This window comes from Lepus europaeus, chromosome 3 (assembly GCF_033115175.1).
Source record: "Lepus europaeus isolate LE1 chromosome 3, mLepTim1.pri, whole genome shotgun sequence".
Lineage (NCBI taxonomy): Eukaryota > Metazoa > Chordata > Mammalia > Lagomorpha > Leporidae > Lepus > Lepus europaeus.
In genome coordinates, this window is record NC_084829.1 from 153,208,684 (window position 1) to 153,223,703 (window position 15,020).

General features: G+C 41.7%; 1 protein-coding gene across 4 annotated transcripts in view; it reads left to right on the plus strand.

The window, feature by feature from the left end:
• The window catches only part of ESR1 (estrogen receptor 1), a 464,974-nt gene that overhangs the window by 436,795 nt on the left and 13,159 nt on the right, over window positions 1–15,020 (plus strand). For all 4 annotated transcript variants that reach the window (XM_062186943.1, XM_062186942.1, XM_062186945.1 and 1 more), the window contains exon 7: window positions 185–318. In XM_062186943.1, the coding sequence (XP_062042927.1) occupies window positions 185–318 (134 nt within the window). The remainder of the gene's footprint in view (window positions 1–184; window positions 319–15,020) is intronic.

Genomic DNA, 15,020 nt, shown 5'->3' on the forward strand with positions numbered 1-15,020 from the left:
TATCTTTTTTTGTTGTTGTTACCCTCTGTAATTAAATGAATGTTCCTGTTCCAGGAGCAGAAGGGACTGCAGTTTGTGGTTACAAATTTGGAGCCAGTAGATTTTTATCAATGCAAACCTGACCATGTTTGTGGATGCTTTTATGTTCTTTAACACTTTTTTTTTCTTTGCTGTGTCTTCACAGGAACCAGGGGAAATGTGTAGAGGGCATGGTGGAAATCTTTGACATGTTGCTGGCTACATCGTCTCGGTTACGTATGATGAATTTGCAGGGAGAGGAATTTGTGTGCCTCAAATCTATCATTTTACTTAATTCTGGTGAGTTGATAACATGAATTTAATGCTGGGTTGCTAGCAGAAATATTAATATATATTTTTCAACCAGATACAATCAACCCACTCCAAAAGCATAGTGTAATAAATTCAAAGAACTAGTGACACACATTTAAAATAAACTATTGTAGTATAGATTATTTATAGAGGTAGAACTGTGCTGGTTAAATACGATGAGTGAAAAATGATAATTGGACACTGAATCATATGGCCTTTTTGTTGAAGTGTGTATATCTTTTCACAGATATGAGGATGTTTGGTTAAAATGGTATATGTTAATAGACCTAGGTGTGTGTCAGAAAATAAGTAGAACAGCGACCTTGTTAAGGTATTGTGACCAATTCCAAGCTCCACATAATAAGGAAAGAGAGTTACTTGAAACAGACCACTTCTTTTCTGGTAAAAACTGATGAGCTAAAATTATAGTTGGCTTAGCTATCTGGTTCCAAAAGTGAGGAACATGCAAGGAAGTAAATGGATCCAGGTGAGAGAGCATTTTTATTTGATCTGTGGGGTCTGCTTCTACTGTGCCTTTTGATTTATTCATTCGAGAAACCTTAGCTAAGAGAATATCTGGGTTTTTTTGTTGTTTTTGTTTTGTTTTGTTTTGTTTTGGAAAGGGGTTGGCTCTTGTATGAAGGTCACTGCAGTTCCCCTGGATGGAAACTGTGGTTCAGCCTGAATTGGCACCTGAATCCTCCCAAATCTCCAGGGATTGGGCCTAAGCACTGATCTTCAGCCTGTGGGACCTGCAGCTCACGATTGAGTGTCAGCTGCAGAGCAGGTGCACTTCACCTGGGCCTGTGCCCCTGGCCCCACTTCATACCTCACACTCACTCACTACAGTGATCAGAGCTGTTTGCAAACCTAGACCTGCTGTAGTTTCCTCTCCCACTGTCTACAGTCTCAAATTCTCAGTTGCTCAACTGAACTTTGTTTCAATCAGACATGGAGATTCAGCGCTACCTTCTCTCTTCTGGAGTTTTTGTCTCTTCCTCATGAATGTCGATCCTGTTGTACCTCCCCTAACAATTTTCCACTTCTCTTTCCCCCCAATGCTAGTAACTCATATTGCTCAATGATTCTCACCATAATCATTCTCACTTATCATCTGAAAAATGGAAGTCTGTAATATTATGTTAGGCCAGGGCTGATTTGCACAATGAAGTTACTTGATAAATAATGTGATCTGCACTAAGGAAGTGATTGCCACTCCATTCAAGTTTCAGGTCCCACTCACACGCATTGTGCCTTTCATTTGAGTCACTTGTCCAATACGTTGAAGGGTCCAGATCTCACAATGTCTCTTTATTGGGTGAGAATTCTGGGAGCAGTGCCACTCGGCTGCATGGTGCCAGGTCCTGAACCTGCTCCTCCTCTGGTGGAGGCCTGGCACATGCGGCCAGCTCTCGTGTGGGCAATGTGTTGACTTCAGCAAAAGCAGGTCTATCAGGGATAATGACTTCCCCTACCCACTTTAGCTAGCAAAGAATACCCCAGATAGGAACTGAAATCAGCCAGATTTGTATTGACAACACAAGTGAAGGGCTCTGATCTTGGTCATTAAAAATATTTCCTTCTGACGCATCTAACCTTTCTCTGCATTAGTGTTCTATTTCAGCTTCTGGGACCGAGTAGGTTCTTTTTTGAAAAAAATATTAAAAAGTCAAGACTTTTGCCATGAGAGCATTGGATTCATGGACCCAGTTCACAGCCCAGGGGGGAAGCACTTGTAATGCTCAAGAGAAAATCTTTTCTTAAATACTAGCACCAAAGCCTCAATGCTATCTTTCCCATTCTAGGATCTGGCCCTGATGCGACATTTCACACTGGCTGAGCTTTCAACTTCTGTCCTCTCACTTCTTTCTTAGGATCTTCTGGGCATTTACTTGCTCTCGAAAGGTTGGAGCACTGTTTTGGAAATGCAAGACACTGTATGCTGACATAGTTTAACCATTTGTGTGTGTGTTTTTTTTTAATGAGATAATGGGGCAGCAGTTTATCTTTCTGTCAAGGCCAATGCTGCTGGCCCAGGAAAGGAGTAACAAACAGAAGCAGTTCCTATACCCCTGTAACAAGGAGATGTGCTCTGCTCCCTGCAAAATTGAGCTATGTTTTGGAAGAGTGGATCTCCAGCTGAGCTCAGCTCCTGGTGGTTGGCACTGCTCTTGGAAAAACAGAATCAAGGAGGATAAGACTGAAATACAAGGGGATTAGGACCAAGGGCCTTTTTTCAGAGTGAAAAAAGCATTCCCTGCTGTGAAGTTTGCTGCCATGAACACTTTTCCTCTCCACTACCAGAGGAAAGAATTTTTCTAAAACTCCAGCTGACTCATGACTCCAGGCTGGGGTAACTCTTTACCTAGCATGAGACAAATTACAAAGTGACTCCAACTTCAGGAATTGCTGAGAGAAGCCAAGCTGGAAATGCTCCAGGAAACCTGAGTAGAGGAGGCCTTCCCAATGACCGGGAAGCAGAACCTCAGTGTAAAGAGGAACCCATGGTTTCGTGTTAAGCCCCAGTTGCCAGAGGCTGAGGAGGTTGTGTTCATATTGGCCCTGACTTTGGGGCAGAAGCATGAGGGGAACTGAAAGGTTGTTGTGAGAACCTGCTAGGAATGTCCCTCTGGAAGCCTTGAGAGGATCTCCCAAATGCCGGGATTTCCATGGGAAGCACTCTGTGGCTGTTTGGGAGTGGGAGACATTTGCCATGAGTTCTGCATCATTAAAAACATTTTATTACTTTGCTTTTGAAATCTCAGAATGATCCATAGTACAAATACTGTTTTTCCATGAGAGGCATCCCTGATCCATCCAAAGGCACCTTTGCAAAATCAATGCCAGCTTCAAGACATTTTGAGAATAAGAATTGTAAGATGCACTAAGAGAAAAAGGCTGTGAAAAGTAGCAGTGGAGGGGAAGGTTGGGGAATTAGAGCCATGAACAGGGACCAAGAAGGCTCTGTGCATGTTCATGGTGTTCTTTCTATCCAATGTGACTTCAGTTCTTCTTTGTGATCATCTAAATATTTATAAATCTTCTAGACCTAGCTAAAGTCTCTTATTCATGAATTCTTGCAGCTACCTAAGTCCATAGTGAATCTTCCTTCTATGGATTACTTTAATTCCTTGAGTCAGTATATTCTTTATATTATGACTGATTTCACTCATTTACTCAAGAGTTACATTTGTTTAGCCAATAATTCAACATTTATTCCTCACAGTCTTTAGGTTATGGACTGTCAACAAATCCAACATCATTCAATCACTTAATAGGTGCGTATGTGCCAAACATGGCCAGGAGGACCTAGAAGTACTCTTTTTCCCGATGTTTCTACCATCCTGAGACATGTTATCCTTTTCAGTGTGCCATAGATCTAGATCAGATCAAACTATTGAATGGGAGAGATAATGCTCATCTTCTTGTGTCACTGAGAGTAAAGGAGAAATTGTGTATAATGTGTCTTTTGCAGTTAATGGAATGCAGTACCCTTCTGTCAATGACAGCTGTTGTGATCATTGATTAAAATCTCTGGCTTACAGCCGGCGCCGCGGCTCACTAGGCTAATCCTCCACCTTGCGGCACCAGCACACCGGGTTCTAGTCCCGGTCGGGGCACCGATCCTGTCCCGGTTGCCCCTCTTCCAGGCCGGCTCTCTGCTGTGGCCAGGGAGTGCAGTGGAGGATGGCCCAAGTCCTTGGGCCTTGCACCCCATGGGAGACCAGAATAAGTACCTGGCTCCTGCCATCAGATCAGCGCGGTGCGCCGGCCGCAGCACACCTACCACGGCGGCCATTGGAGGGTGAACCAACGGCAAAAGGAAGACCTTTCTCTCTGTCTCTCTCTCACTGTCCACTCTGCCTGTCAAAAAAAAAAAAAAAAATCTCTGGCTTACACCAAGTGTATGTACTAAGTCTTTTTCTAAAATAATTAAGATTTTTAGTTCTTTGGCTTTTTTCTTCAAGATTTATTTACTTATTTGAAAGGCAGAGAGGCAGAGGCAGAGAGAGGTCTTGCATCTGCTGGTTCAGTCCCCAAATGGCTGCAATGACCAGGGCTGAGCTGATCCTGAGCCAGGAGCCTGGAGCTTCCTCCAGGTCTCTCACTTGGTTTCAGGAGCTCAAGGATTTGGGCCATCTTCTGCTGCTTTCCCAGGCACACCAGCAGGGAGCTGGATCAGAAGTAGATCAGCCAGGACAGGAACCGGTGCCTAGATGGGATGCCAGCACCACAGGTGGCAGTGTTAGCTGCTATATCACAGCGCTGGGCCCAGGGCTTTAGTTTAAATGCCTCCAGTGAGGAGCTGGCACTGTTGCACAGCAGGTTCAGCTGGTGCCTGCAGTGCCAGCATCTCATATGGGTACCAGTTCAAGTCTCAGCTGCTCTGCTTCTGATCCAGCTCCCCACTAATGTGCCTGGGAAAGCAGTGGAAGATGGCCCAAGTCCCTGGGCCTCTGACACCCATGAGGGAGACTCAGAGGTATCTCTTGGCTCCTGGCTTCAGCCTGGCCCAGCCCTGGTCTTTGTGGCTATTTGGTGAGTGAACCAGCGGATGGGCGATTTCTCTCTGCTTCTCCTTCTCTCTCTGCAACTCTGCCTTTCAAATAAATAAATCAATCTTATAAACAAATAAATACTTCCAGTGAGGCTGACAACAGAAATGCAGAACTCAAGAATGATAATAGTAATAGAGTCTGTGACCTTACCCTAGGCTTTTCAATTATTCTACTTGTTTTTTTTTAATTTAAGATATGCAAATTCCATATATTTCATGTTACTATTTCTAGGAACTTGGTGATACTTCCCACCCCACCTTCCCTCCTGCCCACGCTCCCATCCTTCTTCTTCTTCCCTCTCCTATTCCCACGCTTAGTTTTTACAAAGATCTACTTTCTACTTTATACTCATAATATTAACCCTACACTAAGAGTTCAACAAATGGTATGAAGAAAAAGCAAGCCGCTGTTCCTCAACAGTATTTAATTATGTTTAGAAAATGTTAGAGTGAGCCCTATCCCATGGATAATGGCTGATTGTGATGCGACGTGAACTTCAGTGTTGAAAGACCATAATGAAAATGAGGTGAGCCACCGCGGAGCCACCACGTGCCCATTCACCACCTGTTCCTTGCCATCCTCACAGGTCAGACCTCAACTCTCTCAGAGAGTGCTTTTCGAGACTCACAATCTCTAATAAATGCTTAGTTTGACCTTCAGATTCAATTTAATAATTGTTTCTGCACCCTGTCGGAGCCTCCTTTTGAGGCCATATATGTGATTCTGAAGAGCCTCATGTACTTCACTCCCTGGTAACTTTCTTCAGTTGGTTCCCGGAATAGCTGGTCAGACTGCAGATTCCAGTTCCTTGGTCTTCTATTTCCTGTGGGTGTTGTTTCCTCTTCTCACCCACAAGCCACTTCCAGCTGCCCGGATTCTTCTCTGTGTCACAGTTAGCAGCACTGCTTGTTACACCTGCAATGCTTATGCTATTGAAATGTAGCCGTGATTACCTGTTCACCCAAAGCCAATCTTTAAGCAATATTTCTTTTAATTAATGGAATAATAAGTAGGAAAGGAGGCCAAATCCATAGACGCTTAAAAATCCAAATTGAAAAGTTAAAAAATTGATACTGGAGAGAATTATGGCAACATCTCTGAAGTGTGCATAGTGGTCTACATTTTGCATAAAAATGCGACATGTGATGTTGAGCAGGAATATATATATATATATATATATATATATATATATATATATATAAAACACAAACAAAACGGTGTGAGCCATTGTCTGTCACCTAGTTCTGTTTTGTTGATATGGTGGCCAGCTGAAATGCATGATGCTGAAGCTGCTTCCTTCCTATTTTTTTGCTTAAATATGTTCATTCCAGGCCACACTCTGGTCATCGAAATGTTTATTTCATGATTTATTACAACAAGCTCTTGCCACAAAGAATGTATCTTCCCTCCAGAGCAGGGTTATTTGTGCTCACTCTGTATTATTAGGCAGTTACAGCATTTATATTTTTGGTTTATAAATAAGTCAGTGATTCAGACAGTCCCTATATTTAGATGAAAGAATGTTTTAGAAACATATTGACTGTCAACATTGAGGATCATTAATCCTCAGCAGTGACAGTAGAGTTCTGACTGGAGCAGGCACATTGTCAGGGATGCCCATTGTTGTCACGTGGGAGATTTGATTTTATTATCTTGAGTTCTTTGTAATGCCAAGCTTCCTCTCCAGGGCATCTGCTTATTGTCATTATTTTGAGATAAACAAAACTTCAGAGTTACTAAGTGGTTCCTTATTTCTGTCTCTCTGACTGGATTCTGTAGGCAGCCAAGTCAGCTCCTGGAGCTTTTCCTTGCTACAATTTCTGGGATGGCCTTAAACAAGCCTCATGATCTCCATTAGCTTCCTGGAAATGTGGTGTGTCCTAGACTTTGCCATCAGAGAGTACTTGGACTCGAGAGAAGCTATTCTGCCACTCACTTGTGGGAGTGATAGAAGCCCGTTGATGAGCTGTGTATGTTTCAGGGTATGTGTGGTTCCTGGAAAACTGGAGTCTAACTTCAGGCTGTTCTACAAAGCTTTGTGTCTAAGCCATGCATCATGACACTTAGCTGGAAGACTTACCTCTCGGTCTCCCTTTCCACTGTTGTCTCCATTTCTCCCTTCTGTGCCTTCTGACCCAAGATCTGACCCAAGAGAAGCAGCTTTTTTTTTTTTTTCTTTTTTTTTTTTTTTTTTTGCAGCTTAGTAAAGCACACCTCTGCTCCAAGTTCCATCTCCTCTTGTCAGCTCCCCCTCTGGAGCCTCCTTCCACACGTTCCCCAGAAGGCACAGGGCTGTATTTATGTGTAGAGCTTGATGCAGTTAGGCTCAACTCTATTTTCTGATTTTTTTGTGTCTTTTACACTTAGGGGTTTTGTGTTTCTTCTGGCTTACAAGGAAGACTGCCACAGCCATTGAAATGAGTGATACCCAGGTCCACCTCTTACTGAGGACTGACCACTTCCCAGGCATTGTGCTAAGTGTTAGAAACACAAAATTGCTTGTGCTTGTCCCATCTATAAAACGCTGGGAAGAGTAGTTCCTACATTGTGGTTTACATGAAGTGAGGCATGAGAACAAGTCCCTGGAGCCCCAGGGCTGCTCCACAGAAGTGACTTCACAGTCATACTGACAGTAGAAATAATGTTAATGATTAAAAACTCAGCCCCTAACTCAAGGACCTCATGGTCTGTTAGTAAAGACAGACATAGCATGAGAATTGTTTTCTAAATTGTTAAATTGTGATTATAAAACAGTATGTTCAATTTAACTAATTTAAGAATATAAAATATGTAACTAAGGAAATACAAAATCACCTGAAGTTAACCAACCACATTGACATTTTGATGCATCTTAATGGAATATCCTGTAAATGTTAAGAGCAATGGAGTTTGATGCCACCTTCAAATCCCTTTTATGCAATGTCTTGCTTTTAAGACATTAGAAAAGTTGCTTAAACATTTTGTGCTTCCATTTCCTTGTGCATGAAATGGAGATTAAAGTGCCTACCTCACAGTGTATTGTTAATGCCAGTTAGCTCTAAGAACAAAGCCTGCTTTCTGTGTTACCTACTATTTTCTTTCCTACCCATACTGTGTATGCATTTAATTAGGTCATGAGCTGCTTAATATCAGGGATTCTTTTGGAGAGGTATGACTCTCTCTGTGTATAAACAGCATGTAGTACACTTACACACACCTAGAAGATGGTCTCTTCATACAATCAGAACATGCAGCAAGCATGAGATTGGTGAGGCTGCTGCTCCAGCACACTGTTTTATAGTAAACTTTTTAATAATTAGGAGAATGTTCTAAAATCTTCACTATAGTGAATACATAAGCCAGTAATATAATTCTTTACTATCATCAGGTATGATGCAATGTACATAATGGTATGTACTATAGTTTTTTGTGACTGGAGCATGGTAAGTTGATTTATGCCAGCAACATCACAAATATGTTAGTAATGTATTGCACTACGATGTTACTCTGGCTATAACATCAGCTGGAGATGGGAATTTTTCAGCTTATTTTTTCTGGGACCATTGTCATGTATGCGGCACATAGTGGATAGAAACCTTGTTATACCACATGATTGTATTTACACAGTTTGATTAGGATTATACATATTTTTCTTTACAAAGCCAATCAAAAATGTATTTTTAATCAGTTGTGAGGACATAACATGATTTAGTCAACAAATTTGAAACTGTTAAACACTTAAGTGATTTTTCTCATTCAGTATTATGAATAATGATTGCTTTGAAATCTTTTTATATGCCTTTTGTTCACTTTTTTAAAAAAATTAAATTTTTAAAAATGTTTATTTGAGAGGTAGAGTTACAGAGAGAGGGAGAGACACAGAGATGTCTTCTATCCGCTGGTTCACTCCCAAAATGGCCATAATGACAGGAGCTGGGCCAATCTGGAGCCAGGAGCTTCTTCTGGTCTCCCATGTGAGTGTAGGGTCCCAAGCACCTAGGCCATCTTCCACTGCTTTCCCAAGCCATTAGCAGAGAGCTGGATGGGAAGATGAGCAACCAGGACATGAATTGTTGCCACAGACAGAGAATTAGCCTGCTATACCGCATTGCTGGCCCCCAAAATTTAAATTTTTGAAAATGATTTTTTTCAAATTTATGTGAAAGGCAAAGTGACAGAGAGAGAGAGAGAAAGATAATGGTGGGGAGACATAGAGAAAGAGCTCTTTCATCTGCTGATTCACTCCCCAAATGACCACAGTGGCCAGGGCGGGGCCAGGAGCCCCACAGAGGTGGCAAGGGCCCAAGTGCTTGGGCTATCTTCTGCTGCTTCCTCAGACACATTAGCAGGGAGCTGCATCAGAAACAGAATAGCCGGGGCCCAAACCAGTACTCTGACATGGTTTTCTGGTGTCACAGGCAGTGGCTTAACCCACTGTGTTACAATGCAGGCCCTTATCCACTTTTGATTATTACTTTTGCCTATGTTACTAGAAGTCTATCTACTGGATGAAAGGAGTGCAAACATGTTTAAAGCTCTGGATGCATTTGCCAACTGGTCCAGCAAACTTGGTCAATTGACAGACTTAGCAGTAGTGGTGATAGTGTGGAACGTGAGTCATCAGAGCTGCGTGCAGATGGAGGAGGAGTCCAGAGAACGCACCCCTTCCCCTTGCCAGCCAGTCAGGGATTCTATACAGCTTACGTTAAAAACATCTCCTTTTGAAGAAAAATATCTTTTATCACAGAATTTCGCTTTATTTCTGATCTGTATAAGTGCTTGTTAAGTAAGTTTAAGTTCTATAACTTCAGGGGAAAGGCGTTCTGGTGCAGCAGATTAAGTAGCTGCTTGTAACGCCCACGTCCCATATGAGCACTTGTTCTTGTCCTGGCTGCTCCATTTCCAATCCAGGTCCCTGCTAATGAACCTTTGAAAGCAACAGGTAGCCCAACTGCTTGGGCCCCTACAATTGTGTGGGAGACCCCAGATGGAGTTTCTACCTCCTGGCTTCAGCCCCACCACGGAAGATCCCGATCTCTAACTCTGCCTTTCAAATATTGATGTATTTATTTGAAAGGCAGAGTTACACAGAGAGGGAGGGAGAGGGAGAGAGAGAGAGAAAGAGAGAGAGATCATCCATCTGCTTGTTCACTCCCCAGATGGCTGCAATGGCTAGAGCTGCGCTGATCCAAAACCAGGAGCCAGGAACTTCTTCCAGGTCTCCCACATGGGTGCAGGGGCACAAGCACTTGGGCCATCTTCCACTGCTTTCCCAGGCCATAGCAGAGAACTGGATCAGAAGTGGAACAGCCGGGACTTGAACCGGCACTGATATGGGATGCCAGCACTGCAGGCAGCAGCTTTACGCACTACGCCACAGCACCGGACCCAATAAACCAATATTTTGAAAAATATCTTGTCACTTGCACACTCTGCTGGCAAACTTGCCTTATTCCATGCAGTCAGGTGCTCAAAGCAGTGGGGCCATTTTATATCTCACCTTCTGCTGCTGGCCCTTTGCCACTGAAAGACAAGAGATTCAATAGCTGTAAGTGCATTTCTCTTTCAAAGCTTTTCTAGCTGCCCCACGATTTCACTTGCTCCGTGTACTAGGGCTTGGTTAGTTGATGTGACTCCTCCTGATCAGTAAAGAGCTTGAAAGCAGCAGCTTGTGGCTACACTGTCACTCCAGCCATGGCCTTCTCCATTGATCATTCAAATGCACCCTATCAATCCTAAGGAGACACAAGGAGCAGGTGTTTTCTAACGTCTAGCTCCTCTCCAGTTGAAGGCAGATGTTGGGCTCCATGATCCAGGTGGCCAGCTCTGAGGACGGCTAAGCATGAATGTCAGGGGAACTGGCAGGGGAAGTTTATTTATTCCTCAAACTTGGCATCACCAACAGTGATGAGTAACACCCAGAGTGTAGAATTCATTTGCATGTTACAAGGGAAGGATCCGCCCTTCTCTCAGAATATCATGTGTTAGTCACTGAGTTAGATCGCACAGCCTTCACATTAAGTGGAAGTCAAACCCTTAGCACCTTCTGATCAAATCTTAATGCTGTGTTTTCTCAGCACCCTGACTTGCAAGTCCTCCAGGAATGACATACGGTCAGTCTTAGACACCCAGATTTGTACTTGGATACATTGCTCGAGTTCTGATGATGCGCATGGCAGAGGCATTTTTAACTAAGAAAATTCAAAAAATCTCTAGCAACAGATTTGCTAGCTCCATGGCCTGCTGAAGTGAGAAGCCTTAAAGACATTCAGAAATGTGAACCATCTTAGAAGTTATGTAAACATGATAAAAGTAATCAGCAATACCCCCAAAGCAAGCTCCTCTGCTTTGGGCTATCCATACACCGCCATGTTTCCCTCTCTCCACAGTCCAGGTATTGACAAAACTCATGAAATTACAGGAATGAGAGGCACTTTGATTTTGTATTTTAATAGCCTTTTCCTCCACTAAATTATAAAAGCAATATGCCTTAGGCAGACAACTTGGGAAATACAGAAAAGCCACCAAGAAAAAAGTCTCCCATGTCAACATATTTTTACCACCTTAAAGTGAGAATTTATTTTTTTATTTTTTTTTTCATTTTCAATTCTCTTCATATACAGAAGATCAGTTCAGTATATATTAAGCAAAGATTTCAACAGTTTGCCCCCATATAGCAACACAAAGTGAAAAAATACTGTTGGAATACTAGTTATAGCATTAAATAAGAGTGTACAGCACATTAAAGACAGAGATCCTACATGATATTTTTTAAAAGTTAATTAATTTTCTATGCCATTTCCAATTTAACACCAGGTTTTTTTTTTATTTCCAATTATCTTTATATACAGAAGATCGATTCTGCATATACCTAGTAGAGATTTCATCAGTTTGCACCCAAACAGAAACACAAAGTGTAAAAATACTGTTTCAGTACTAGTTATATCATCACTTCACATTAGACAACACATTAAGGACAGATCCCACATGAGATGTAAGTACACAGTGACTCCTGTTGCTGACTTAACAATTTGACACTCTTGTTTATGGCGTTAGTAATCTCCCTAGGCTCTAGTCATGAGTTGCCAGCGCTATGGAAGCCTTTAGAGTTCGCTGACTTCGATCTTATTCCAATAGGGTCATAGTCAAAGTGGAAGTTCTCTCCTCCCTTCAGAGAAAGGTACCTCCTTCTTTGATGGCCCCGTTCTTTCCACTGGGATCTCACTCACAGAGATCTTTCATTTAGGTCTTCTTCTTTTATTCTTTTCCATGGTATCTTGGCTTTCCATGCCTAAAATATTCTCATGGGCTCTTCAGCCAGATCCGAATGCCTTAAGGGCTGATTCTGAGGCCAGAGTGCTGTTTAGGACATCTGCCATTCTATGAGTCTGCTGTGTATCCCACTTCCCATGTTGGATCGTTTTCTCCCTTTTTGATTCTATCAGTTAGTATTAGCAGACACTAGTCTTGTTTGTGTGATTCCTTTGACTCTTAGACCTATCAGAGTCATCAATTGTGAACTGAAGATGATCACTTGGACTAGTGAGATGGCATTGGTATATGCCACCTTGATGGGATTGTATTGGAATCTCCTGGCACATTTCTAACTCCACCATTTGCGGCAAGTCTGACTGTGCATGTCCCAAATTGTACATCTCCTCCCTCTCTTTTTCCCACTCTTATATTTAACAGGGATCACTTTTCAGTTAAAATTTAAACACCTAAGAATAATTGTGTGTTAATTACAGAGTTCAACCACTAGTACTAGAACAACAACAAAATACTAAAATGGATAAAGATTTACATTGTACATCAAGAGTCAGGACAAGAGCTGATCATTTATTTTTTAAAATTTTAATTAGTTTTAAACAGATTCAATATAACTCCTAGATAAAACTCTAGGAACATGATTTTTCTTTCCTAGTTCCCCCTCCCTCCCTCCTTTATATTTTGCTGAAAGTCCTTAATTCAAGAGACTCTTAGAAGATGCCTGTGCATCTCAACTCTCTTTTCTCCATGCCATCCTGCACCACATTTTGAAAATCAGAATGGCTCCTAAATTATTCTAGGATGAGCTTTCTCAGATATCTCTGGAGGAAGTCCAGTTTCTAGTTGAAATTCACATGAGCACTGATCCAGGAGTAAGGGAGGTTCAGGTTCTACTTCCAGCCCTGCCACTTCATTTTACCAGCTGGGTGACCTTGGGCAAGCCTAGGGTAGCTGCCCTGCCTAAACCCACTCCTTGCTCTAGCATCTACTAGCTCCAGTTCCTTAACCTCTTTGGGGCTCTACTTCCCAACAATTTATTATAGTAGGACTGAAAGTTTTTTACATTTACATTTAGACATCTACTTTTATTTTTTAATGGACCTTGGTATTTGAAACAGATTTATGTTCACAGAGAAACTCCATACAACAAACTGGCCTTCCAAAACACACAACCTTCCTCATGGTTAACATCCCTATATGAGTGGTATGTTTATTACAGTCAGTGAACCTAAGTTGACACATCACATCACCTGAAGCCCCTAGTTTTCATCCTTGGTGTTGTACAACCTATGACTTTTGATGAGTGTATCTGCAATTGTAGTATCATATACAATATTATACTGCCCCAAAATTTCTCTGTGCTCCTATTCATCAGTCTGTCCATCTAAATCCTGGAAACTCTTAGTATTTTCATGCTTCAATTGCAACGATGTGAGTAAAGATGAACCAGTGTGACTCCAGCCTGTAACCATCAAATGATCACTAGTTGATGAGGTTCTCTATATGAGGCTGCAGACATCATGAGGATGCAATAAACCATTTATTCTGTATCCCATCATGACTAATTCATGACCAGTGGAATCTAAACCTTTCTGTTTCACCTCTTAACATTTTTGGGTTAATTTATTGTACAGTACAGTAACCAGAACATACATAGACATCTATACCAGTCAAGTGAAAGTGATTCAAAACAGGCAGATTGGAGACTGGACCCCCAATCTGCTACACCATGAAAGGTCATAGCATTTTTGTACCACTGTCCTATTTTATGAATCCTGCTGCCTATCAGTGCCTTGTGCCAGCCATGCTGGTGCAGTCATAATAGGGCATACGGACTGGAGTCCATCCTGGCAGATACAGCTTGAGACCTTGAGCTCTGCCCAATGCCCATATGGTTATCATAACAAACAGATCAGCCCTAATTGTCAACCCCAAACATCTGCACTCTAGTCTCTTACCAGAGAATAGCTAACTTTGTCAGTTGCACAACCTCACCAAGTCCTGGTGGTGAAAAGCAGACATTGTAATGATTTGCCTGAAGGAGGGTTTTTATGTTGAACAACTGGCCTAGTTTATTTTACTTTTATTAAAAGCCTGTAAACCTTATAATGGAATATGTTCTCTTTGCTGCAGCCAGATTTGCGGCCCCTGTTGGGAACCATACAGATGAATTTCTGTGTGCTAATTTGACTCCTAGGTTTGTTATTTTCTTCATATTATTCTCCATTTATCCAGATTGTGTCAGCTGTTGGTTTACTCCTTCACTTTACTCCTTGTGTGAATTGGGTAAACAATTTAAAATTCTTTGTGAAATAGAGATTATACGAATACAATAATGAAAAAAAGTGCCTCCACCTCTTGCTAAAATCAATGAACAGAGCTAGTGTAGATAGAAGTTTTTATATATAAAATCAACACTATGACTTAGCCTCACAGCTTTGGAAAAAAGATGACATACCATCTAAGAACACAACACTGGTTGATGTCCGTGTGTCCTGAGGGCAATGGGCACTTAAGTACCTTCTGATGGTCAGTGCCAGTCACCAACAAATGACGTCGTCATCTTTTGGTTCTGAGTTGCATCTTTATCTCTTGAGTCACAAAACTTCAGATATATTTTTCTTGTTTATCCTACATAGAGAATTGAAATGGCTGAGTTCTCTGGTTATTTTGATAAAGTTAACTAGTACCAGAAATAGCCATTTTCAAGAAGTGGGCATATTGAGAAATATATACTCTTTAGGTATATGGGTTACGCCATTTTAAGTGAACACTAGCATGCATACAAGCTGTATTGAAACAGTTTCATAACACTGTGACAGGTTTATCTCACTAAAGAAACATTACCTTGCAAAAAATTAGAGACACAGAATTCCAGGATTA